General features: G+C 38.4%; 1 protein-coding gene across 3 annotated transcripts in view; it reads left to right on the forward strand.

Annotated features, from left to right (window-relative positions):
- LOC311084348 (uncharacterized protein) overlaps window positions 1-22,087 on the forward strand; it is a 195,010-nt gene extending 172,923 nt beyond the window's left edge. The window contains exons 2-7 of one of the 3 annotated variants that reach the window (XR_014606487.1): window positions 8,820-8,836; window positions 15,565-15,605; window positions 15,694-16,014; window positions 16,146-19,763; window positions 20,025-20,101; window positions 20,483-22,087. Coding sequence is in view for 1 of the 3 variants with exons in the window: in XM_084116317.1 (XP_083972443.1) it covers window positions 19,038-19,101; window positions 19,185-19,517; window positions 19,653-19,763; window positions 20,025-20,101; window positions 20,483-20,578 (681 nt within the window). In the remaining 2 variants the exon portion in view is untranslated. Of the gene's footprint in view, window positions 1-7,562; window positions 8,837-15,564; window positions 15,606-15,693; window positions 16,015-16,145; window positions 19,764-20,024; window positions 20,102-20,482 lie in introns of those variants that run through there. The other 2 variants (XR_014606488.1, XM_084116317.1) reach the window with 2 other exon arrangements.
- Window positions 22,088-26,203: the final 4,116 nt, after the last annotated feature.

Raw genomic sequence — 26,203 nt, forward strand, 5'->3', positions numbered from 1 at the left:
GATGTATGTGCTTAAGTAGTCCATGATACACAACAGGTGCAGGTGATTTTTAATTGCTTTCTATATTTTTTTTTAAAAATATTAATGTGACAAGGTTGAGGATAGTGTGACGGGGTTGAAGACTGTAACCGGTTTGAAGGGAGGCATTGCCTTCAATTTGATATATTTTGTAATTTTTCTCATATTGTGTCCTTCTTTTTGGATCAACATATCTGCATGCATAACACTGCATGTCTTTCTGCTGCTTATGTGGCTGCCATTTCTGAGATTAGATGCTTGTCAGTGTTTAAGTGGACACATTACAAAAAATATTCTTTTTGTAACAAAATTATGAGTTGTCATGAATTTGGTAAGCACATCTTTACTGAAACATGACTGTTTTATATTTTATGTTATTAAAATTATCAATAAATTAAGTGGAAAAACTCTGTCACAAGTTTTCAACTCTGAAACAATGAGAAATGTACAGATATGTGACAGGGTTGAGTGTGACGGGGTTGAGGTTTTCTGCACAAAATGGCCACTGCTCCTCTTGTAGTGTAGGAGAGTTGACCATATATGGCAGCAATGAAATAAGTACACTGTATATACCTATGGATTAAAGTAACATTTTAAATTTGTATGTGATGGGGTTGAGTTGTTAAGCTTGACAGTACCCTCCCTTGACTATAACAGGCCTAAAAAATATTAATAAAAAGTATGATACTACTTACCATCTTATGCAACACTGTTAAAAAGACCTGAATGATTTAATTTCTGGTAAATGTCACATATGGGTGGAGTCTGAATTATTGTAGGTGGAGAATAGTTGTGAAGCATTGAAGTACCTCAGGGACCTGACAAAATGCTTAGTTTACAATAGAAATAAGACATTATTTTATTGTCACATATGCTGTGTAGATGATCGACACGAACACGATGATGAAGTGGAAAGTCTCTTTAATTATATCACAGGCATAAATCCAAACCATAAAGAGAGCTACTCACACACATGTAACATAGACAATACCCGACAATGAACACAAACAGAACTGAACTTAAGTACACATGATATCGAGGTAGATAATGAGTGCACAGCTGAACATAATGAGTGATCAAGACAACAAACGACTAACTCAGGCAGAAGGTGGTGAAACACAAAAAGTCCAAACTAACAGAACCGTGACAGAACACCCCCATCCATGGGATGACCTTGAGCAGGGACAGGTAGATGATACCCCAGTGCACAACGAGGACTGCGCTCCAGGGCGGTGTAGCTGGAGGAAGGAGCCATGGGGGAAGACAGACAGATGGTATCATGGTGACAACAGCTAGGTGCCCAATGGACATCCTCATATCCATCTCTTCTTTTTTGTCTCTCCTTGTGTCCTTGTCACCATTAAAAACATCCCCCTCTAGACCTTCTTCTATTGGAGGAACATCTCAAAACATCTTATATAACATGTTTTTCCTCCAGTGCTTCCCAACACCTGCATCCCTCCAACAGGTTTTCGGGTACTTTTCCATTCTCTTATACCTGTGACCTATTTTCTGCTTGGCATTACTGCATTCAGACTTTTACATGAGACAAAGGGAATTCTCCAACACATCCCGAGGGGGAAGCAAGGATCCGGAGGGCTGAGGTTGAGCAGGAGCATCGAGGGCGGAGGTGGAGCCTGAGGGAGGGTGGAGCAATCCGCAGCTGAAGGAGTGGAGGGCCGGAGGGCAGTGATCGGCCGTGGCGAAGGTGGTGCGAAGTCCGACCCAGGTGGAGCCGACGTAACGAGGGAGCCCGGCAAGGCCAAATGTCCGATGGTCACTGCAGACATCGAGGGTGAAAGGAGCGCAGGCGTGGGAGTCAGGGCTCCCCACGCCCAGGATAAGATGACTCCCAGCAGTCCAGCGGTGAAACCACACCACTGAGAGGAGGCTGAGAATTTGGGACATGACAGACAGATTCAGATGGGGCAAACTCAAAATAATGTCAAAGTCAAATTCTCCAAAATAATGAAAGTTTTCCCATGCTGGAACCAAAAACTCACTCTCAGTGGCGGGAGGGTGGGCAGGGCTCACTTCCATGCCCTTGAATTCCACGAGAACTCCCTTGGCGATGGATGGTGCAGCCGGCTCGCACTCCAGGTCAGACACACGTTGCTCAGGCTCCATGGCGATGTTCAGTTCGGTCGCTCCTGTGGGTGCAGGCTCAAACGTCGTGGTGAAGTCTCTCACGTCTGCGTTGGGCTCTTGCTGTTTGATTGTGACGTCACACATCACGCTTAACCGTAGTGTTGTCAGGATCCTGCTCTTACTGTCTTGTCTGTTTTGTCATTGTTTAATGTTTCCTTGTTGGTTTTGTGTCTGAGCACATGGCTCTGTCTTTGTTTGTGTTTGCCATGTGCTCCTCTTGTCCTGCCTCCTTGTTTTCTGTTACCACGCCCCATTGTTTAGTTCTCGTCTTGAACTGTTTGCTCTCTGTTCATTCTGCACCTGGGTTCTCTCTCTCTAAACCGTGACATAACGAACCAGCCTGAATTGGACCCAGCAGAATGAGCATTCGTGTGGTTCCCCCCGCTACAGCTCAAGAGAGACTAGCACTCCAGCAGGCGTTGGCATCACAACGCCAGCAGGGCCGTGAGGTAGGATGCTTCGCCCAGTTCTTCTGGACAATGGCTAGGGGACTGGATTACCATGATGCAGCTCTTAAAGAGGCTTTCAACCACTGTTTGGATGATCCCCTTCCTCAGTGGGAGATGGACGGTTTAAGGATCCTGGACTTTTGGAAATTCACCCATTACCTGCGGCATCGCAAGGATTGGAGGATCCTGCCACCATTAGAGCCTGACTGTATTGACCACCTTACCCATCCTTCGTCGCCGAGTCAAGCTCTTTCGAATCCAACTGAAAGACGAAGGTTGAGAAGGAGGAGAGCAGCTAGGACTGCTGCATCAGTCTTTGTCTCCATCGAGTCAGTTCAAGATCTTCCTAAGCCAGTTTTGGTCACCCCAGAGCCTGCAGAAATTGTTCCAGTCACCCCAGAGCCTGCAGAGACCATTCCAGTCACTCCAGAGCCTGCAGAGACCGTTCCAGTCACCCCAGTGCCTGCAGAGACCATTTCAGTCACCCCAGTGCCTGCAGAGACCATTCCAGTCACCCCAGTGCCTGCAGAGACCGTTCTAGTCACTCCAGAGCGGTCTATTTCTGAGCAGCCCGCTCTCATGGTCCTGGACCGAGAGGTGATTCTTAAGCGGCCCGCTTTCCCTGTAACGGTCATGGAGTTTGTTTCCGAGCAGACTGCTGTTATTGCCACACAGGTAACCCCTGAGCACAGTCCAGAGTCTCCTACAGTTCACGAGTCTGCTCAAGTTTCAGAGCAGCTCATTTTATCTGTTTTGGACAAGAATGACAACCCAGAGTCTGTCAAGCACAGACTGTTATGTCCTCAGAAGCCGAAGAAAAGGAGGTCCCATGTTGGCAAGTTTGGACGCCAGGAGGCGTCCATTGGGGAAGGGGTTCTGTCGGTTCCAGCCCCTGAGCAAGTTCCAGTGTCGACTCCAGCCACTGAGCAAGTTCCAGTGTCGGCTCCAGCCCCGGAGCCATGTTCAGTGTTTGCTCCTGAAGCCCCTGAGGGAACCCCAGGTTCAGTGTCTGTCAAGACCACTGCAGTCATCCCAGAGTTCGTCAAGCCTGTTCCAGTACCTCCAGAGTCTGGTTGCAGTGATAGACTTTCTCTTCCATCTTCGAGTCAAGTCCTAGATCGTCTTCTGACTCCAAAGAAACGAGGAAGGAAAGCAACTAAGATCACTGCATCAGTTTGAACAATTTGAGTCTGCTCTTGTCAGTCCGAAGCTTGCCGCTTTGGAGGATGCTGTGTCAGAACACGCCAGTGCAGCCCAGGAGGGCGCTCCTGAGCCAGTCCTTGAGCAAGCCAGTGCTGTCCAGGAGGACACTCTCGAGTCTATCCCTGAGCACGCCAATGATATCCTGAGAAACACCTCAACAGCCCTTGGGGAACCTTGGGGACATCCTAGTATCCAGTCCTGTGTTTATCCCTTCAGCTATGGAGAATGGTTCCAAGTCCGTGTCCAATACTGTCCAGGTTTCTCCCGGACACACTCCCCTGACACGCACCCTTCCTGCTAGTATTGTCATGGCCCCCGAGTTCATTCCTAATTCCTTCCCAAATCAAGGATTTATCCCTAGAGCCGTTCCTGACCCCAAGGCTATTTTCAAGCCCCGGCCATTTCAGCAAGCTCATCTTCCCAGGAAGACAACCAAGTCTGTCCCTACCCCTTCCACCCCGCCCTCTGTATTTCATGGTCATCCCAGTTTCCCTAAGCCAGCACCTCCCTGGTCAACCTTGAACTTTTTACCTGGTACTATTCCCACCCACCCAGTCCCACCCTCTGTGTTTCCTGGCCAGTATGGAGCTTCTAGGTTTTCATTCCACCCGCCAGCCCCGGTGGTACCTCCTTCGACTCCATTGATTGGTTTGGACGCCAGGAGGCGTCCATTGGGGGAGGGGTACTGTCAGGATCCTGCTCTTACTGTCTTGTCTGTTTTGTCATTGTTTAATGTTTCCTTGTTGGTTTTGTGTCTGAGCACATGGCTCTGTCTTTGTTTGTGTTTGCCATGTGCTCCTCTTGTCCTGCCTCCTTGTTTTCTGTTACCACGCCCCATTGTTTAGTTCTCGTCTTGCCCTCATTTCACTAATTGTGCTCACCTGATCCTCATGTGCTTGGTCCTTTTCATTAATTGTGCTCACCTGATCCTTATGTGTTCTAGTCCCTTTATATTGTGCTTCTTTTCCTCTTGTCTTTGCTGGTTCGTTTTGGTGTGTTGTCTGTGTTCCATGTGTGCTTTAAGTTTCCACAGAAATTGACAACCTCTGAGATCGTTTGGAGTTATCGTCATTCTGGTTCCCGTTTGGCTTCCACTCAACATTATTCACACCACTCATCCTCTCCGTTGTTTGATGTCCTGGTCACCCGCCTGCTAAATGTGGTGTTCTGAGTATCCTCATCTGTACGAATTGTCCATAATAAACTGTTTGCTCTCTGTTCATTCTGCACCTGGGTTCTCTCTCTCTAAACCGTGACAAGTGTATGACATATGAATTATTTTTAAAATTAATATCATAATAGTAGGCTATAATATAGTTATGTTGATATTTAATCGCATAATACTTGTAGCTACCTTATGTTCACAGTCAAAGTTTACTATTGATATTTTTTTGTGTATTTGTTTTTGTGTATTTGTAATTAAAAAAGAAAAATCCAACAGCTCATGTAGGCTACCTATAGGATTGTATTTTCTCCAACATCTTATATGTAAGGTATAATGTAGAGCGAGGCGGTTGTTTTATCGCATACAACCCTGACAGGCTGATCAGGATCTCGACACGAAGCGGAGGTTGTATTCCCCTTATTCCCACATATTACATGGCTACCAACCAAATAAATCAATAATTTGACACAAAATATTGATTTAAAAAGGAGTTTATTGATTTAAAAACGATTGTATTGCTTCCGCTAAAGAAAATAGTCCGTTCCATCTCTACGGTTAGAATCCTGCGTCCATAGCAACGCTCTGTTTTTCATGGCAACGGTGTGTTATACTTAGCAGTGGTCTGTTATCAAGAAATAACAGATCGTTATTCTACATTAGAATTCAACCAAGCCATGTAATAAGCATATAGAATGATGCATAAAACAAATTCATGAGTTAAAAAAGGGGTTTAAATAATAAATCAGCTCCACTGAATTCCATGGGATCACGCATAGACAGTATAAGAAATGGACACAGCGACCCCATTGGATTCAACGGAGAAAAGTGAAGTCAATTAGAAGCTCGCACTTCCTGATGGCTGAGCGTACTGCGCAGCCTCAATCTGAGCTTTATGACGTAGATGTGACGTGAGCAACCCGTCTGTCTTCTAGTAGCTGTGCCAAGAGAAATCTGAATCATTCCCTTCCGAAACTTGCAGAGACGGAGAGTGTGAGTAGGAGGTGTCCATGAGCTAGGAGCAGGAGAAACTTTTGCTAAGTATTCTGATTAATAATTTTGTCATTTTGCCTCCACGTCCCCCCGATTACCCGTGAGCTTCTCCTCCTGTCCATACGGTAATTTCTCTATACTGTGCGACAGAGAGTCGCGTGGTTATGACGCAATCGTTAGCCTATTTTTACAAAAACTGCTTCTACGGGGCCATAACGTAAGCTACAAGGTAATGGAGCCTTTTATACATTTTCGTGTTTCTTTAGAAATAAATAATGGACAAATGGAGTCTTTAAACGCCTCAGATGTAAAGTTATTTGCTGTCAAAGTGACGCCAAAATGAATGGGAGTCAATGGAATGCTAACAGCAGGTGATGGTCCGCTAAATAAATGGCGGCACCCGGGGAAGCTTCAGTGTTTTATGAAACATTGGCCCCATGGGATCAAGGCATTATATATGGTACATCAGTATATATAGCTAAGATGACTATTCTAATGGCACTTGAGTGGGTTTATGAAGTTAGACCTGATAAAGTAATAATATGCTCTGATTCAATGGCAGTTCTTGGAAGTTTACAATCATTGGAAACAAATAGAACTGACATTTTAACAGAAATCATGATCAGGTTATACAGTTTACGACAGGTGGGAATAATAATTTGATTTATGTGGGTTCCAGCACACGTGGGAATTCAAGGTAATGAGGAAGCAGATGAAATAGCCAAAGAATCATTAAAAATGAAAAAACAAATATAAACATTTCACTCAGTAGATCAGAAGGAAAACATTTTATTTTAGAAGCGTGCAATAAGAAATGGCAGACAGTTTGGGACTCGTGTCATACAGGTCGGCACTATTACAAGGTCCAAAAAACCATAAAGAGAGGCAATCTAATTCACAACTTAAGTAGAAGAGAACAAGTTATTTTCACACATTTAAGAACAGGACATTCAAATCTAAATCATACTTTACACATTATAGGGAAGCATAACACAGGTTTATGTGATGTCTGTTTAATTACATGTATTGAAGAAATGTAAGGCTTATATTAAAGAAAGGGGGATTCTTAAGGAAGAATTACAAGCAGTAGGGTGCCAGGAATTCACTATAACCAACTTATTAAATGATGGTCCAAATTCAGGAAAACAAATAAATGCAATCATGAGATTTATTAAGAATTGTGGGTTAGCCTATATAATTTGTCCAGTCATTTTATGAAAAAAGGTTGAACAAATTGCAACAGAAGCAAACTCAACTGATTTTGTATCCTCAATATGTCATGAGTAAGGAAAATAAAGTCCCGAAGAATCCCATTAGGGGAAAGTTTCGAAAAAGACCCAAATACATAGAGGCAGGAAGAAGTACTTTAAACCAGCCTTTATTCATTATTATTGCAGAGATGGGGTTTGGGGCTGGGTCCGTGGGACTGTTTCTGGGGATTCACTTTTTATTTTACTTACGTTTTGTCTTCTGCATTCTCCTTACCATTGTCTCCTGTTCTTCGCTCAGACTCGCCCCCCAGAAACAGTCCCACAGACCCAGCCCCAAACCCAATCTCTTAAAAATTAATAAAGGCTGGTTTAAAGTACTTCTTCCTGCCTCCATGTATTAATGCTCATGGGTAGCCTAAATGGGTTCCATTCAGACCTTAACATTAAGTATTTTACTGTTATGTGTCAACAAGATTCAACAAGACATTTTCACCTGGCTATACCCAATGTTCAGATCTGTTGTGGTATTTATGCAAATTAGCACATACATAATTAGATTATGCACCGTTTGTCCATGTTAACAAACAATTTAAAAAAACTTGTAATACATTTTTGTTTGTCTTGATGTAGCCTAAGTAATCAACTCAGTAATTTTCATGGTGAAATCTAAAGGTTAAATTTTACCCTATTCACATGAGAAAAAGAATGAATAGGCGTATGAATACACTCTAAAAAATGCTGGGTTGTTTTTTCAACCCAAACGCTGGGTTGAGACTGTTGGGTAAGGATGCTGGGTTGATGTAACCCAATTTGGGTTGAAAATCGCTCTTAATCTGTAACCCAGCGGTGCTGGGTTGGGAACGCGGACGTGAAAGTGAGCATGCACGTTACGCAACAACACAGACGACAGCAGTCGGAGAAGCCGCCATTTTCTTAGCCTCTCGGGTGGAAGCAAATAAAATACGTTTATGCAGTTTAAGGTAAATAAATATACAAATTTCAAGTAGTTATCAATTGGTTTTTATCCAAGAGTATTTTGAGATTTCGTGGAAGGTGGAAAAGTCAGAAAAGAGCTTATATGGAAATATTTGCGGTTTTTGCCTCAAGTCTTAACTGCCGCTTTTATTGGTTTTCTTATGTCTTATTTCCAAAAATTCTGTTAATAGAGTCACAATACATTATCCCTTGCATAGGCTGTATTTGGGTCTTTTTCGAAACTTTCCCCTAATGGGATTCTTCGGGACTTTTTTTTTCCTTACTCAGGACATATTGAGGATACAAAATCAGTTGAGTTTGCTTCTGTTGCAATTTGTTCAAGGTTGACCCCCATTTTGGCTTAAAATGACTGGACTAAATAGGATATAGAAGTATTTAGTTCATTATTTTCACACTCCATCACAGTAGGTGGCGGTATGCACCTTTAAAGTTGGTTCGCAACCCGCCATAAAACCAAAAGAAGAAGACAATTGTCGTTGTTGGGTACAGGGCAGGAGACGTAGGGAAGTTATGCGAAGAAGGGGATACGAATTTGGAGAGGAGCACAGCCATAAAGAAAGAAACATTTGGAAAACAGGAAGAGAAACGTGAAGACGCATAAACCGCTGATCATTGTTGGCGATCGGCCGCTACTACATGATCACCATGGCACTAAGGTATGTTGGCACTAAGGTACAACCGTGTCACACACGTGTTTACAACACGTGTTAAATTTTTGAGTAGGATTAGTGTTCGAACTTCGAAGTTCGGCCTTAACGATTGGTGAGATTGCCGATGGCAGTCATGATCATGTCACAATTATTTACAGACTAACGTTAGCGGTTTTTGTAATACAGATTTTTTTAAGAAGATTTACTAACAGTAAAAACTGCCGCATCTCGTCTGTAGGAGGGGCAAAGCTCCACCTAAAGATTAACCTAAAACACAGACCTCCATATAAACTGAATCAACTATAAATTGTAATGTGTTCAGAATAGTGTTAGTCAGATGACACTGCTTCAAATCGAGTAGGCTATGTAGTGCAATTCTCATGAAGCTCCGTGCTGGAGCGCACATTTCGTGAAAAAAAGAAACTTTTCTTTGCAGTCACGTGACTTATTGTCCACTAACAGAGATTGTCTTATGATAGGAGAAGGATATGACTGCAGCCTGGAGATTCCCAAATGGGGGTGGGACTCGGGAGCTCCAAAATACAATCCAACCGTCTCCATTGACTTTGGCCATCCTTAAAAATATTCTTGTTTGCCGTAACCCGACCGACCCTGTCAGTTTAGGACCGACCCAATTATTATTATTTTTCCTTTTAGTCCGATCGACTTGCCGGTTGTAAACTTGCCAGAATTATTATTATTATTATTTAATTTTTTTACTCTTCAAACAACTATATGCTACAAATGCAATAAAATAATATTAATTATATTTTAGTAAGTAATATGAATATAAATTGCCTATAGGCCTACAAACGTAGGCTACGTTCTTTCGTTTAAATAAAAACCATTGGCGTAATCTATGATTATTATGGCTGTAACGATTTGCGAAATGAAACCGAAATCGCGACACTCAGATCCACGAACCTGTGTCGCGGTGTGAGAAGGCAGAATCGCGACACACCCCTTCCAACTCCCAGAGTTATCCTTCCCATCCAGATCCAATGCTACCACATATTTAAATTACTATTGGGCAATTCCAGCGTTATGACAGGACGTGACATTTGAAGTCAAAACTTGAAATATAAATTCTCAGAAAATGCATTTAATACCAATATATTGAAACGTCTGTTTATACATCCATACTCCCTTAATAAAGGAGTCCAGACATTAGAAAAATATCAGTCTACACATGCGTTTTATATTTATATATATGAGGGAAATACACATGCGTTACACAAACAATCTTTAACTTTTAGGTGGCAAAATATTTTTTAGTAATTCTGTCAATTACACTGCGCAAACCAAAAGTAATATAACCACCGGATGAAGAAGGGTTGGCTCTCCACAGAAAATAAAATATTCATTTTATTTTATTTTTCGTGTTCGCATTTATGAGGAAAAAATTGTTACGGACGTGAGCGCTCTGATAGAGGCACTAAAAGACTGCTGTAAAACTTTCACAGAGACCTCAAACAGGCATTTAAAGCAACACTAAGTAACATTTTTTACCTTAAAATAATGTTTCCAAAATCGTATCAGTGGTTCATCAAGTCGTAACAGGGTGAAAAGCACTTCAGGATTCGCTTTGCAGCCCTATATCTGCTATAACCACACCATGCAAGTTTGCCAAACCGGGTCGCGTTTCTGTGGTTCGAATGAGACATAAGAAAACTACAAATTTGGCTTGCTTTACGTCAAGCGTTACAATAGTCATTATTTAGTTTTTCCTTCATTTCTGATTTCGCAATACATCATACTTTCATGAAATCATGCAACATACTCTACCTTGTCAGTGGACATTGTTCATTCCAAAGCCGGTGCTGGATAAACAGCGAGCGTGTGTGCGACGGTAGGCTGTGGGTGGCGAAACTATTTACGACAGCGGTAATAGACAATTCCGCTTCCAACCTGTAGGGCGACCGAAGAGGAAAAGTTCCTTAGTGTCTCTTTAAAACACCAAATATTAAGGATTGGCATATCAAGCAAAATAATATTTGATGATTATTCGAAAATCGTACCTCTCCCCCGACATGCTCAACGGTAAGACGGCGTTCGCTCAAATCCCGCTCTGACATTAAATTTCTCGGTAGGCCTACTGTAGGCTAATAGGCCTATGTGTTGTAGCCTAGACAAATAAAACGATTTAGTTTCATATTTGTTTAAATAAAAAAAATATATATATAAAAAAATGAGAATTTTATATATATATAATTTTTTTTATTTCATCTATGTTGATTATACGCGAGTCAGCATCGTCATCTTCATTTTTGCAGCCGACACTGACACAGAAAACACTTATTAATAAACAATTGAAATGTCTCCTTGCTATATTTGCAGAGGTGGACAGTAACAAAGTACATTTACTTGAGTACTGTACTTAAGTACACTTTTTGAGTATCTGTACTTTACTTGAGTATTATTTTTTCTGGAAACTTTTTACTTTAACTTCACTACATTTGAAAGACAAATATCGTACTTTTTACTCCACTACAATTCTGTCAAGGTCCTTGAGTAGAAAGTAACATCAGTCAGTGCATGATTTTGGTTGCAGGGGTTGCATTTTGGTTGGAAATGAAAGTCGGGTTGACGTCAGAACCCGACTGATGTTGGTTTCTGACGTCAACCCGATTTTCATTTTCAGCCACAATACAACGTCTGTTCAACGTTGGAGATCAACGTCAATCTGACATTGGATTCTGACATAAACCTGATTTTCATTTTCAGCGTTGGGTTTGGTCTTCTAAATGCGACTTTTGTCACTTTTTTGGAGCACACTAGCTTATAGATAACAGTAAGGCTAACATATTCATACTAAAAGCCAAAAAACTTTAAATAGGGCAATATTTGAGGGATCAGCCATTTGTGTGTCCGAAACCATTGTGGACGTTATTGAGTGCACTTATTCAATCTCACATTCAATCCCACTACTGGAACTGTGTTCTAGAAATAAATTTGATATTGATATGATGGTAGGTAGGCAGGCGTAGATTCAGAGGCATACAGTACTTTAAGTATTACATACAACAATGCAACAATAATAAAACAATGCATTGACATTTACTTTTTACTTTTGATACTTAAGTATTTTTGAAAATCGAGTACTTCTGTACTTTTACTTAAGTAAAAATAGGTCTTTACAACTTTTACTTGTAACGGAGTAATATTTGACCAGTAGTATCTATACTTTTACTCAAGTAAGGAAGTTGTGTACTTCGTCCACCTCTGTATATTTGACATATTCATAATCATTATTTTTTCCGGTTCTTTGTGACAGCTTTTAGGTGCGTTATTGGCAGCGCCGCCCTTACATGTTCAGTTCAGTTCATACATGTTTTTCAAATGTTATTTAATAAAACATATATAATTTTTTTTCTCAAAATCTGTCTTTTTTCTCTCAACACCGCTTAAAAACTGTCAGTGACGTCATGATATGCAAATGTGTTTAAATTCATATATAAGTAATCACCATGACCAAAACATTTTTAAGGATGGCCTTTGCATTGTTAGAAGCTGCCTCCTTGTAATTTCTGACTTATAGCAAAAACAAAACAATGTCTAAAATCTGCTATGTGACATGGTGTACAGCAAACAAGCTAAAAACCCAGAAATATGTTTTTATAAGCTGTCAACCCCCAAAAAAACAAGCATTTAAGGAGACAAAAGTGGATATAGGCAATTGAGACAGAGGGGAGGGGAACGTAAACGGCGACAGCCTAAGGATAGCTTAGCTTACAGAAATATAATGGATAAAACTGACTTTTGGATATTTGACTTATCAGTGACAAAATGTTTACTGCACAAGTAGTGTATTTTTAGTGCATACTGAGTGTCAGGATCCCACAATACTTTTTTCAACATACTATGCTTTGGGACACACTTATTTTAAATAGTAATAAATACTATTTAGAATGGATATTAGTTATTAACGAAGGCCTACTACCCCTCATGAAGAATGGCAAAGAGAATATATATATATATATATAAAAACATTAATTAAATTGCCTGTTAGTCTCTTTTTTTTTTTTTTTTTTTTTTTGTCAACATGTTATTTTAATTTTTAATTTTAAAAGTAAAAAATACACTTTTTAAATAAGATTTGTTAGTTTTAGGAGGTCTGAAATAACAGACCCCAGTAAGGGTCTAGAACCGCCCATGTCAGACGCTTAGTTTTTGGTTCCCAGGAAAACATGCATGTTTTACCATCTACTAGACACATTTTGATGGCACATGATAAAAATGATTCCACATAATTTCTTGGCTCATTTGGGAACATTTTATTAATTTCCCTGACCCATGCAAAACATGGACATGCAAAATAAAAATAAAACTTCATAAAACCTGCCAAAAGGCTTCTCTACACCTTCATACACATATTTTTTTTTATGTACAGTTCATGTCATTTTAAATAAGCAAAGCATATTAAAGCAAACAATCTTGCCTTCTCACACCATGTGCTCCTGTGAGCCATGAGTCAGAAAAGGACGTCCCACCTTCAAATGGTGCTTGAGTGACTCCCAAGCCTTATTGGACTGTCCTTTGATACTTTTTTTGATACTCTTCTAATTGCAATCATTTAAAGAAACATAGGGCTTTAGAAAACTTTCTGTTGCCTGAGGGAAACGCTGTGCTGTTGACGAGAGGGTTAAGATTTTGTTTTTGGTTAGCCCTGGAAATTTTGCTTTACAGAAATAGAACACTATATTTAGGTTTGCAGAATGTTCCCCTAACTTTCAGCTAAAGTTCTCCTAATGTTTTTACTCTGATATCACCCGGCGTGTTGTCTGTCAGTAATCGTCCAGGACTTCCCTTACCCTTACCCTATATAGAGTGTGAAGATGTCATGCCTTGTTGCATGCTGGGACAGCTGCGCCCTCTTGTGGATTCATGTGCTGACAGATACTGAAATTGATACCAATACCTAGTTGTTTTGTTTTGTTTGCATACATTGATGAAATCTTGAGAGGAGAACAATAATATGGAGAAAGGATGAGAAAAAGAGAATGGACCGTACCCAGGTAAAACTAAATATCAATGCCAAGCAACAGTTGGACAAATTAAAGACTATAAACAATGTATATCCATATGACTTGGCATCCAAAACACTGGATTACAGTCCGCGAAGCACTACCTCTACTCGCATACCCAGACATTGTGATTTTTTTTTTTTTTTTTTTTCTATGTGCATACACTTTGCATGAGTTTAGCTCAAGAAAGCAAACTGAAAGCAGTTATACTCACAAAGGTAAAATGTCACTCCCCCTTTTGGCCTAATTATTTAACCAAACAACAACAACAAAAGCATTCAAAAACACTCAGCTGTGTGATCTTGGACCTAAAGGTTAAAAAACATATTTTTTTCTAACTTGCAGTTTTATTTTACCGTTTCAACGTGACTTACCATGACACTGAGTTGAAATACATTCTAGTGTCGTCATTACACAATGGAGCAAAATAACCACTGAATCATTTTGTGAACTGGTTCGTTGAAATTAATCAGGCTTCCAATAACTATTGGCAACTGGAAGTGAGGCGAATTAATGATTCTGAGTAAATTAATGAATGAGTAAATTGTCACACATCTTTACTTTGTATTTAAAGCAGTGCATCATTCACTGGTGCTATGAATTAACTATGAATTAAAAAGCTCTCTCTCTCTCTCTCTCTCTCTCTCTCTCTCTCTCTCTCTCTCTCTCTCACACACATACCCAGAGAAAAATAATAAATCTGCATAGGCCTATGCATCATGTCTAGTAGTGATACAGAAGTTTGATTGCAGAATGATTGCTTAAGAAGTTTAGTATGTCAGTTGTTATCTATCTGTATTACTGTTGAAACAAGATGGGGCTGGTCTTGGGCAGTAAACCCCCAGGCTGTGGTGTGTGTGTGTGGTAATATTATCTTCACTACAAGGATGATGTATGGCTTTGAAATCATGCACTCCTCTGGACACGATTGTCATTAGCAATGTTTCAGTTTACCTATTTTTAAGCACATTTTGGGATATTGCATAACCGCTGGATGGAAACACCAAGATTTCGCATCAATTCTAAAAATGCACATAAACACTTGTGTTCAACTGAAGCAGATACATTTTAATTTTTTTAGATCTGTTAAGACAAACTACAGTGAAAGCATTTACTGAATAAATCCTCGTTTCGAAAAAAACTGATTTGCCTCAACAGAGGATCTGATTGTTTAACTGGACTAACCAGTGGATCAATTTAATTTGCACAGCATCTCAAATGTTGGTTTGATCATTCTGAAAAACATCATTAAAATGGTTGGGTGTAATGACCTCCCTCCCTTTCAACCAATACATTCTTCCAAACACAAGATAACATGACAATGACAGTGTTTATTGCGTTTTGTCTTTAATTTAAAATGTACAAAAAGAGCCACAGTGTCAGTGGCTTCCCCAATTGCAGAAACTTCCATTTTTATTATAGATATTTTGCACCAATTTCCCACAAAGTGAGAGGATTTTGTTGTTTTGAACATCTGTAATGAAAATGGTACCTTATTCGCAAGTGTTTTATGCGATGTGCACTAAATTGGAAAAAGTTAAATTTGCAACTTTGGATGGAAACCGTTAATGAAATGTTTGTCTGAAACAGAAATCTTGTCTTGAGTAGTAATATTCTTAGTTAATGGATATGCACAAGAATCATAGTTGGTTCAACCAGCCTTTGTTTATCAAAGACCAATATTAACTTTGCTTTCTCTCATTTGTGCAGATGCTGCTTCGTTGTATTACTTCTACATCTCACAGGCCAAGGTTAGTATTCACAGACCTCAGTTAAGATATTTCATATCTATTCAGTTTTTGTTGTTTGCTTCCTAACGTATATTACTCTTTTCCCCAGTGTCTCTACAGGACGACTCAAACAAATTTGTGCATGTTGTTGGAGACAACGTCACCTTGCCATGTCTGTATGAGAATAAACAAAGTGATGTATTTTGGCGATACAATGTAAGCAAGAAAGTGTTAAATATTGTAAATGGCCAACTCTCACTAGAAGACCAGGACACAATATTCCAGAATCGAACGGAAAGTTTCTCTTCAGAGTATGTAAAAGGAAACTATTCAATTACGCTGAAAAATGTGGAGTTAATTCATGCAGGACACTACACTTGTTTTATTAGAAAATCAAACACGAAAAAGAAGCTACAGCTTTTTGTCAAAGGTACATGAAATCCTTTTGATAAATTACAGAGTTTTAAATTTCACACTGCAATAATGCAGCATTTTATCTCTATACAACACTAATGAATTTACAGAACTGCTTTTCTCTACATTGTATTGTTTTTCTTACAGAAAAGCCTACAGAACCAGCTCAAAAACAAAGAAACTCGTCCATGGAAACACAATCACAGAAGATTCCTAATTGCTCTGTTGGGACTTACTCTGCACTTTATCTGAGTTTTGGCCAGTGGATCACAATGCTATCACTCTGGACTATGACGTTGATTTGGGTTCCATTGATTTGATGTTGAGTCTTTATTATTAGGGGCCAAGCAGTGTAAGTGTATTATTCTGCTCTTCGTTCATAGGACGTTTGGCACACAGAGCATGGTCTGAACATTAATGTTGTTAAACTGAACATTAAACCGTGCCCTATCCAGATAGCCCTCCATCACAGACCATTCTTCAGGGTTCGCGTTTGAAGGGGTGGCCTACCAGTATAAATTCCTACCAATTAGACTGTCCCTGGCCCCACGCACTTTACATTTTGTAAAATGCATGGATGCAGGATCTCCACGGATGCTTCCAACACTGGCGACGCTATACGAGTAAACTTTTCAAAAGGGAACGTCTTGTTTACTTGCGTAACCTTGGTTCCCTGAGATAAGGGAACAAGTATTGTGTAGATGGCCGTGCTGGCGACTGGCTTCTGTCGCTTCAGTCAATTTGAACCTGATTCCTATGGTGAAATGAGCTGCTTTTATAGGCTGATGGCCCGGCCTGCGATTGGCTCATGCAGACACTTTGCTTTGCCATAATTTTGTGCAGTTCCCACTAAGCAGCCAATGAGCGAGGTCAGATCGCCGCTCTGTTATGGCTGTGCAGTGGCACTGCGTTTTTTAATTAAATGCTTCAAAATTAGGAGAAAAGGAGTTAACCCGATAGCGTCTAGCGACGTAATACTTGTTCCCGCAAGTATTTTATATTGTATACTGTTACATGGTTTGCTTGTTTTGTTTCTGTAATAAATGTTCTGTTTTGTTTTTTTACATTTACAGTACGACTTACAATATAGCAATATAAGCAATTTGTCACATAGATGGATAAAATAAGAAACATCCACCCTCTGTTCTCATGCTGTCTGACTTACCTGAATGCTATTGTTAAAAAAAATAAAGCAGTGTTTTCATTTGTGATTTAGTTATTTTGTCTTCATTTTATTGTTTTTATCTTTGTTCTTATTTTTAATAACAAAGCAAAATAAAATAACAAACATAATTTAGTGATGGTGGAAATAAAAACATACCCCTGTTAAAACAGCTAGAAAAAAAATAAAGATAAATCATATCAGAACTGTTGCACGTGTAGGCTAATGTAAAAACGTATGTAATGCTACTGCAAACCAAAGTGAAACATTTCAGAGAAAGAAACAAAAATGCAATAACTAACTGCATAATTGTGTACACCCCTGAACTAATACTTAGTTGATGCACCATTTGATTTTATTACAGCACTCAAGTCTGTTTGATAGGAGTCTATATCAGCTTGGCACATGTTGATTTAGGAATATTTTTCCAATCTTCTTGATTCTAAATTGCAAGGGTCTCCCCTGGTTTGTGTATGTATATATATTCATATATATGCCAAGTATACGTGCAGCCAGATTAATTTAGTATACTTCAAGTGTGTTAATGATTAGTTAACTTGATGTTATTTTGAAACAACTAATTTTGTACTAAGTATATTTTAGTTGTAATTAAATTGTAGTAAAGCATAACTTTAAGTGTATTTAGTGTACTAAATTGGAACAACTTCACGTATACTTTAAGTATATGCCTGTGTAGGAACTAAATACATGCTTGATTAGTGATATTAAAGTGTACTTTGTGTAACAAGTGCATTACAAATTCATTAAAAGTGTATTTATATATTTTTATTTTTGCTGTTTATTAGGATAGGACAGTAGCTAGACAGGAGGTGAGGTGAGAGAGAGAGAGAGAGAGGGAGGAGGGACGGGATCAGGAAAGTTCCACGAGGCGGGACTCAAACTCGGGTCACCCGAAGCACAACAGCGCTACATGTCGGCGCACTTGTCCACGAGGCTATCTACGCCGACCATTAGTGTATACTAAAAATTGCACACTTTGTCTTCAATAACAAATGCACATTAATAGACAAATAATACTTAGCTATATTTTTTACAAAATACTATTGTATACTATAATGTATTTTGAAAGTATACTTTCAATGCATTATTACAGAGATCATTTCCAGCACACAGTTAAAATTTACCTAAAATATATTTGTAATAAAGTGCAAATAAATACACTTTTAAAAAATAAACTGAATTTTCATTTCAAGTATATTTTTCTAAAATATATATTTTTAGAAAGTTTACTAAAGTACTTAAAGTGTGTTAAAAGTTGTATTGTAAAAATAGGTAAAAGCATGATGCTAATATATTTTTTTATATATTTAAAGAGAGTACTATTTTTGTTAGTATATTTGCAATGTACTATAGTTTACTATGTAAAAAGTATCCTTTTTTTTACTAGGTTCTTATTGTATATAAGTAGAAACTGTAATTGTAAGGCACAGCACCTGCTGGTGGAATCCTCAAACTGCAAATACACAGATTTTTCAACACCAGAGTTGAATCTGTGGTCAGTGATATTATGATTTTGGCTAAATTATTAAGTGCAGATTCTTTTAAACCTCTCCAACATATTTCCATTGCAATGTGAGTTGGTGCTGTTTTTCAAATCATAATATATGCGTAACTAAAGCCGTTTTCTGTTAGCCATTTTTGTATGCCTGTTTTTTTTTTTTTTTTTGCTTTTGCTTTTGTGTTTTATCTTTGTACAAAAGATATTTTTATATAATCCAGCTTACTTCATATGATATAAAATTAATTTGAAAAATGAATTAATACGAAAGTGCTGTGTGATCATGTGTTCAGCTCTGACTTCCCTTCTCGTCTGTGGTCGAGGTTTTGTGTTTCCTCTCACAGTTCGAGATGTGTGAATGATCACTAAAGCAGATATTATTCATCTGGATCAGACAATGAAGATCATACAGCTGCAGATCTGTGAGTTTCTCACGTCATGTTTGATTGAGTCAGTTTTCTTTTGATTTTATATCTTAATAAATTTGTTTTTCTTTCTCTCATAGATCTGTTCATGTTGTATCAAGCCACAGAGAGTCTAACAAACATACCAGTAACTTTAGGATCTGATGTGATTATAACCTGTGATCTTGATATAAAGGAGATTTACTGGTACAAACAGAAATTACCGGATCCTCCAGTGTTGATCGTACGCACTTATGATAGAACATATGAAGGAGGTGAATATGAAAACAGCACCTTTGAACACAAATACTCAGTGAAAACTAACAGTCGTCTGTTCATCAAAAATATCACCATTGATGAATTAGGAGTTTATTATTGTGTGAAAACTAGTGAACCAACTAAATTCAGCAACGGCACCAAAATCTACATCAGCGGTGAGTTATTTTATCATTTCATGTCTTTATAAACCACATGATGGATTCCAGATTGAATATGAAGATCTAATAATAGTTTTATTGCTCTGTTAAAGACAGAAACTGAATAAAGACTGAACTACAAACCTTTTACAGACTTTGTCCAAAATAATATTACAGACGCTCCACAACACCAGATACCATGGAGAAATATGACCATCATCATATCTGTCCTGCTGAATGTGCTTCTGACCATTGCATTAATAGGTTTGAACTTGTTTTACTACAGTAAAAGTCTCATTGAATCTCTGTTCAATAATTTCCTATTATCACTGTAAAGCTGCTTTGAAACAATCTGTATTGTTAAAAGCGCTATAAATAAGGGTGATTGAACAAACCACAAGTAGACAAAATCTAGATCTACACATATGTAACAATATCCTATCTTAAATCAGTCTTAATTTAGTTTTTAATTTAGTTTGTTTAAACTGTCAAAAGGTGATGTTTATTCACTGTTGTTTTCTGCAGGTGTGAAGAACTGCCTTCATGCAACTAGAAGATCTAAAAATAGTTCAGAGATCCCTCAAAGTACCACTGCAGCTCAGGTAAGAATAATTGTGTAATGAATATTATTTTAATTTTTTTAAATTAACTTAATTAGCATACTATTTTCACATAGTGTTGTAGATCCATTATTTGAATGAATATGTGATATTAAACAACTACAGTGCAGTATAACAACCACTAAAATGCATATTTGACTGTTGTACATTGCACTAGTTTTATATCTCACATAACCGCACTTCTATTTGTCAGATCTCTATTTCATGTCCATTTATAGATTTAATAGATTATTGCAAAGTAAACCTGTTCAGACACATCTACTTCATGTCGGAGGTTTTATTTTATGATAATGATGGCCTGGCTGTACATTATTCCTTACATACAGTATATGGCCATTCATTGCTAATATCTTAATTTTTCAGTATGCTGAAATTGAATTATCCATGCCTCCCGGTGGAAGCAGGTCTCAGGCCATGGATCAGCCCATCTACTCTCTTCTACAGCCAATAAAAACGTAATGATGTATGATATTTAATGATTTATAATATTCATAATTTGTAAATAAAAATATAAAGTTTAACGTTTCTGTACTTCTATTTGTGGGATTTCATAGATTTAAACATTTTAGTTGCGTATTCTGATTCATATCAAATGCACAGTAATGAACATGAAAATTGAGATTAGATTTGAAACAAAGTTGAACAAAATCTGTTATGTACTCATGCTTGTATGCATGCAGACAGGTAGTAATTATCAGTTCTGAGATTATTTGACACACAATGTTTAAAGTTATGAAAAGTAGAATTAAAATACTTACTGGTTGAACATAAAGTGCTGAAAGTAGTGGGCACTGGGGCTATTTTCCACAAGAGGAAATCAAAAAGACTATCTGTAAGTTATAAAGTTTCGAGTCCAACGGGAGTTTCCACGACTGGTGGTTTTAACCACAAGGTTGATCTGCACAAACAAGAGTATTTTGCATGCATGTTTTTGTGTGTTACCTTGTTTGCTGCTTAATGAATTGTTTTATGTCTAAACATGCAGTGTGGTCGATGCTGTATAGAGTGGTAGAAATATACTGTCTGGTATTAAATGTTGCTGTTTTGAATGGAGATCTTGCTTTTACAGCGCTGACTTGTTCAGACTAGCAGTGGAAGTTGCATGTAAACCACAGTCTAACAGGGTTTCTTGGGCCTGAAAGCAGCTTCTTAGCCCAGTTTCATGAAACTTGCAACAAATAATGCTTAATCTCACCACAGATCAGATGGCACGTCTGAATATAAAATTCCTGTCTTGCATTGTTTTTCTCAAATGTTCTGCTACTTTTATGTTTTATAAAGATTTGACATGCAGCTGGTAATCACAGCTTTTTCTTTTTTTCTTTCTTTGGCTTGCGTATTAATAGTTTATAATATGTTTTAACCTATTAAAACACCCACTTCTGCTCATCTCTTCTTTGTGGTTGACACGCGCCGTGGTTTCTTGCAAACAAACTTTTCCACTGTTTGGTCACTTGATAGACACAGCTCTAGTCATGGTTCACTACTGTGAGTTTATTTATATTTTGTTTATATATTAGTCATAGACCAGGGGTAGATGCCAAATCTAATTGTATGCATATGAGAACAAGGCTGTGAGAGATAGACATAAAATCTTTAAATGTATGCGCTGTAAAGTTCCAAGATCACATGGCGTTTTTAAAACTCAAAACATTCAACTGTTTTATGGAATTTATGTGTAACTCCTCCACCCGGGTCCTACTCGCCCCGCTCTATGCAGGCCTCAAACCTGGGTCTCCAGCGTGAGAGTCAGGCGCTCTAACAAGGAGGCTAAAGACTGCAGCCTCTAGTGTCTGTCGCTAGAGCGCCTACTGAGATCAGAGGAGTGAGGTTTACTCGCACAGCAACTACTAGCTGGCCTCCGTTACACATGGATTTTTTTTTTTTTTGGAAAGATGTTTCTTTTGTCCACTGAATAATTAATTAAAACATTGAAACCTAAACACTTAATAATTAAAACACTGAAACCTAAACGTAATTTCGAATTTAAATCACGATTCTGACTTTTTTTTCCCTCTTAAGTCGCAATTCCGAGTTTATATCTCAGAATTAGAAGAATTGAGAGATATAAACTCGTTATTCTGTCTGTAAAATGTTTAGGTTTAAATATTATTTAATGCTGTAATAAATATATATATAATATTATTTACTATAATAGTAAATAATGTCCCATATGAACTGTATATGTGAATATTATTTACTACATTATTTATGTTTACATCAAATTCATGCTTTAATAGTAGGCAAAAAATAGTTAGTAATAGCCAGACAGATTTTTACCACTAACTGGCATGGTACAATTTTGTACCCTATTTAAAAAAAAAAATCCAGTCTTGTAGACACAATCCAGCACAAATAATGGATTTTTTTTTTTTTTTTTATTCCTTCTGTGCAAAGTTATAAATGGAAGTTCTTATTGAATTTCACATTACATTTTAAAAAGCAGCCAAACAGAGTGTGGGAAATGAAAGTGGGCTGCCTACACAAAACCTGCATGGGCCCAAAGGTACAAAAGCATGTTTAATACGGTAAAACTGCTTGATTTTAAGCAATCTATTGTATGAAGTGCTATATAAATAAACATGACATGACTTTACTAGAGTGCCGTAGAGCTTGTGCAAATATAACCACGTTGCTTTTCTTATGCTTTATTAAAATGCTTTCTGTTTTCTAAATTTTGTTGTTTATTTTGATATTGAAAGGAAAGCACGCAGAACATTTACATATTCATCTAAACACAGCTCTCCGCAGTGTTGGCGGCGTCAGATGTTCAATAACAGTATATCGCTGCTCACATTATTTCGAACTTCGTTTTACCCTTAAAAGAACAAAATAGGACTTTGCCGTGAATCAAAAACAAGAAACAAGAAACTGGTTATCATAGCCTGTTAGCCCCTGTTGGTGAGTGATGTAACTAGACCATCTGACTCCAAAGAGAAAAAAAAGCCATGAACAAAACAAAAAAAAGTAAAAGAAATACAATCCCGGATAATTTTAATACATGCTCATTTGCTTTGAGGATAAACATGTTTTGTGTCGACCACAGTGTTTAGTGCAGCAAATTACTGACTGCCAAAAACGTCATTAGCATTTATTTATATAATGGATGTATAGGCTACAGTTGAAGAAAATATCAGTTAGTGTTATACAGTATTGCTATAAGTATGAAGTATGAATTAATTTTTTTTCAGAAAGTGAAAAGATTAGGCTATATATATTGTGAACAGAATTAAACACTACACTTGTGGTCAGAGCAAGCCTGACTTTAACTTCCTCTTGATGTGTGAATCACTGTTTTAAAGCTATGAGGATAGTGTCATGTGAAAGTAACAAGACTAGGTCATGCTGAAGTGTTTTAAGACCCTGAAGATCATGTGCTTTGGAAACTAATACTTTATAATGTTTAATGACTCAATAATGATCCATATTGTGTGTGTGTGTGTATGTGTGTGTTTATGTCGCAGACTTGCTTATGATGTGAAGCTGCAGAGACTTACAGATTTGGGGTAAAATTTGACTAAACTGTGATCTTGATGTAAAGAAGGTTCCCTTTCGAGAGGTCTCTCGTATTGCGTTAGTTAGCTTACGCTATGGGAAAACTCCTTTTCTCGAGAATATTGAAGCCAAATCTTTAAAACGCAGTGCAGCTGCACAGCATACACAGATGAACGGCGAGAGCGGTCATTGGCTGTGCTGTGGCAACTGCACGAATCTATGGCGAGGCGGCTCAGACGTGCGAACCAATCAGGGCACTTTGCGCCCCGGTATGTCATAGCCCGCCAGAATGGGCGTGGCCTACGGCTATAAAAGTGCCCATTCTCCGCCTAGAACAGGGGTGGGCAAACCACGGCCCGCGGGCCACATACTAGGCTGTTAGGCTACGAGTCACGAACGCCGTCGATAGGATAGCTGGTCGATAGGAATTACGTTTGTGAAATCTAACGTAGCACGGCGTTCGTGGCTCGATTAGTCGAGACTGTTTTCCAAGATGGATCCTGCATGTCAACCCGTAATGTACTGTCTTTATAAAGTATCTTCTTATTAAACTGTCTGTACACTTACAAAGTTCTCAATGCTTCGGTTTGTATGTAGGGACCCTCATTATGCTACCGTGTTAGTGTGAGGCTATTTTGAGCCTTGTTAGTGGTATTAACTAGCGATTTATTTTTACTTGCTCTGTGCCCCATATACTAGTGTTATGAGCTAATCTGTTTTTAAAGATAAAACTCTATACATTCGATTTTCATGAAAACGCATCGCAGGGAACGATCGACTCGGTAACCATGTGTTAATTAACCCCAGGTTCATTTTTCACTGGATTTGTCCTTTAACCTCAAAACATAACATGCTAAATGGGGGATATCTAGCATAAAAAATGTATTGTCAGAATGTCGTCTCTCAGTTGTTGAATTTCGCCCAGATGTTGCCACAACGTAAATGTGTTTGCTCAGCCCGATCTCATTAAAGTGCGAATACCACGAATTGTATTTGTAGTGCTTATGATACGCAGTTTTCGTGTGCATATGAAGAGTTTGGTTCCAAAATGCGATAAACGCCATTTTAAAAAAAATTGAGTTCCTGCAAAAATCAGTATTGTATAGGGTCAGTATTGAAAAGTCAATTTTAAATTTTATGTAAAATGCGATATCCGCCGTGTTATTCTGTCATGTTTTCTCCCTTTCTTTCCAAACCGCGACAAACGCCAGTCTCCTTTCTCTGCAGAATGAGATAAATCCGCTCTCAACCAATCACAGCGCACCATTCCACGCACTGTAAACAGTAACGGCAGCGCTTTGAATACACCCGGCATCCTAGTTTTTCCTATCTACTTTGTACTTTTTGATCAACAATCAAACAAAATCTTTTATAATTTTGACGGCATTGATGAACCTGTGGTGGTTTCTGCGGTAGGGAAGAAACGTAAGCCATCGAAATCTAATCATTTACGTGAGGAGATTAAGAAGACTAGGCGCGGGAGGAGGAAAAATGCCGGCTATTGCTTGTTCTCACACGACAGCATCAAACTTCTGTCACGCTGACACGTTGAACCCAGGGGATCTTTTGAAAAACTTTCAGTTGTTTTACTCAAAGTCAACGAAAACCGAGCAGGACTAAGCCGTTTTACAGATGATCGCCGTCAAAAAAGTTCAGGAGGTATTTCCTAGCGATAGCTGATTGAATGTATTTTTAGTCCAGTGCCTGTAACGTTAATAAGATATTGATCGAGTTCAGGCTGTCATATGTGGATGGATCAACTTATTTTGTTGTGTATTTTCAACAGTTTCAATATGAAAAATAACTTTTATATTGATTCAATGGATTAATTGCATTTGGGGAAAAAAAGTGTTATGAATTTATTGCATTTTGGGGAAAAAATGATCAGTTTTTATAATAAATCTTTGAAAATCAAAATCTGGATTTGAATTTGTTTTGTTATTATAACCTAAATATGCTATGTGAAAGTTTGAAACAGAAAATAGCGTTTTTCATCTTGCCAAATTCTTGGTAAAGAAAACACATTTTTACTCAAATTAATCAAAATGGATTTATCGCGTTTTGGAACCAAACTCTTCATATGATACGCACTTTATGGCGTGTAATAGGCACGCACTCCGCACCCCTAATCCTAACCAAGGGGTTTACAGTGCGTAGCATATGCACGCAAAAACATTTTTGCCGTATAAATGGCACGAGAAATAAAATTTGTGGTATAGATACGCACTTTCATGAGATCGTGTTTCATAATCTGCTACTGGGCCGGCCCTCTGTCAAATTTTAAAACCCAGTGTGGCCCTTGAGCCAAAAAGTTTGCCCACCCCTGGCCTAGAACCTCAGATTTTATCTCCTTCAGCGAACTCACCACTTCGCTGATCTCTGAATAAGAAGCCTTCTCGCCGCCGTTGAAAAGCCTTCAGTGGAACAAGCCACCTGCCTTGCAGTTCTGAGGACGCCGGCTTTCATGGTTTTTCAACTGGATGTCGCCTTCAGGTGCTGTTCTGCTGTGCCATCCGCCGCGCTATATATCCTTTAAACGCATTAGTGTGTTCACCGTTGCGTCACACTTTTTCTAAAAGAGCAAATTTG

The sequence above is a fragment of the Abramis brama genome (genome assembly GCF_963993115.1).
Source record: "Abramis brama genome assembly, chromosome: 6".
NCBI classification, from domain to species: domain Eukaryota; kingdom Metazoa; phylum Chordata; class Actinopteri; order Cypriniformes; family Leuciscidae; genus Abramis; species Abramis brama.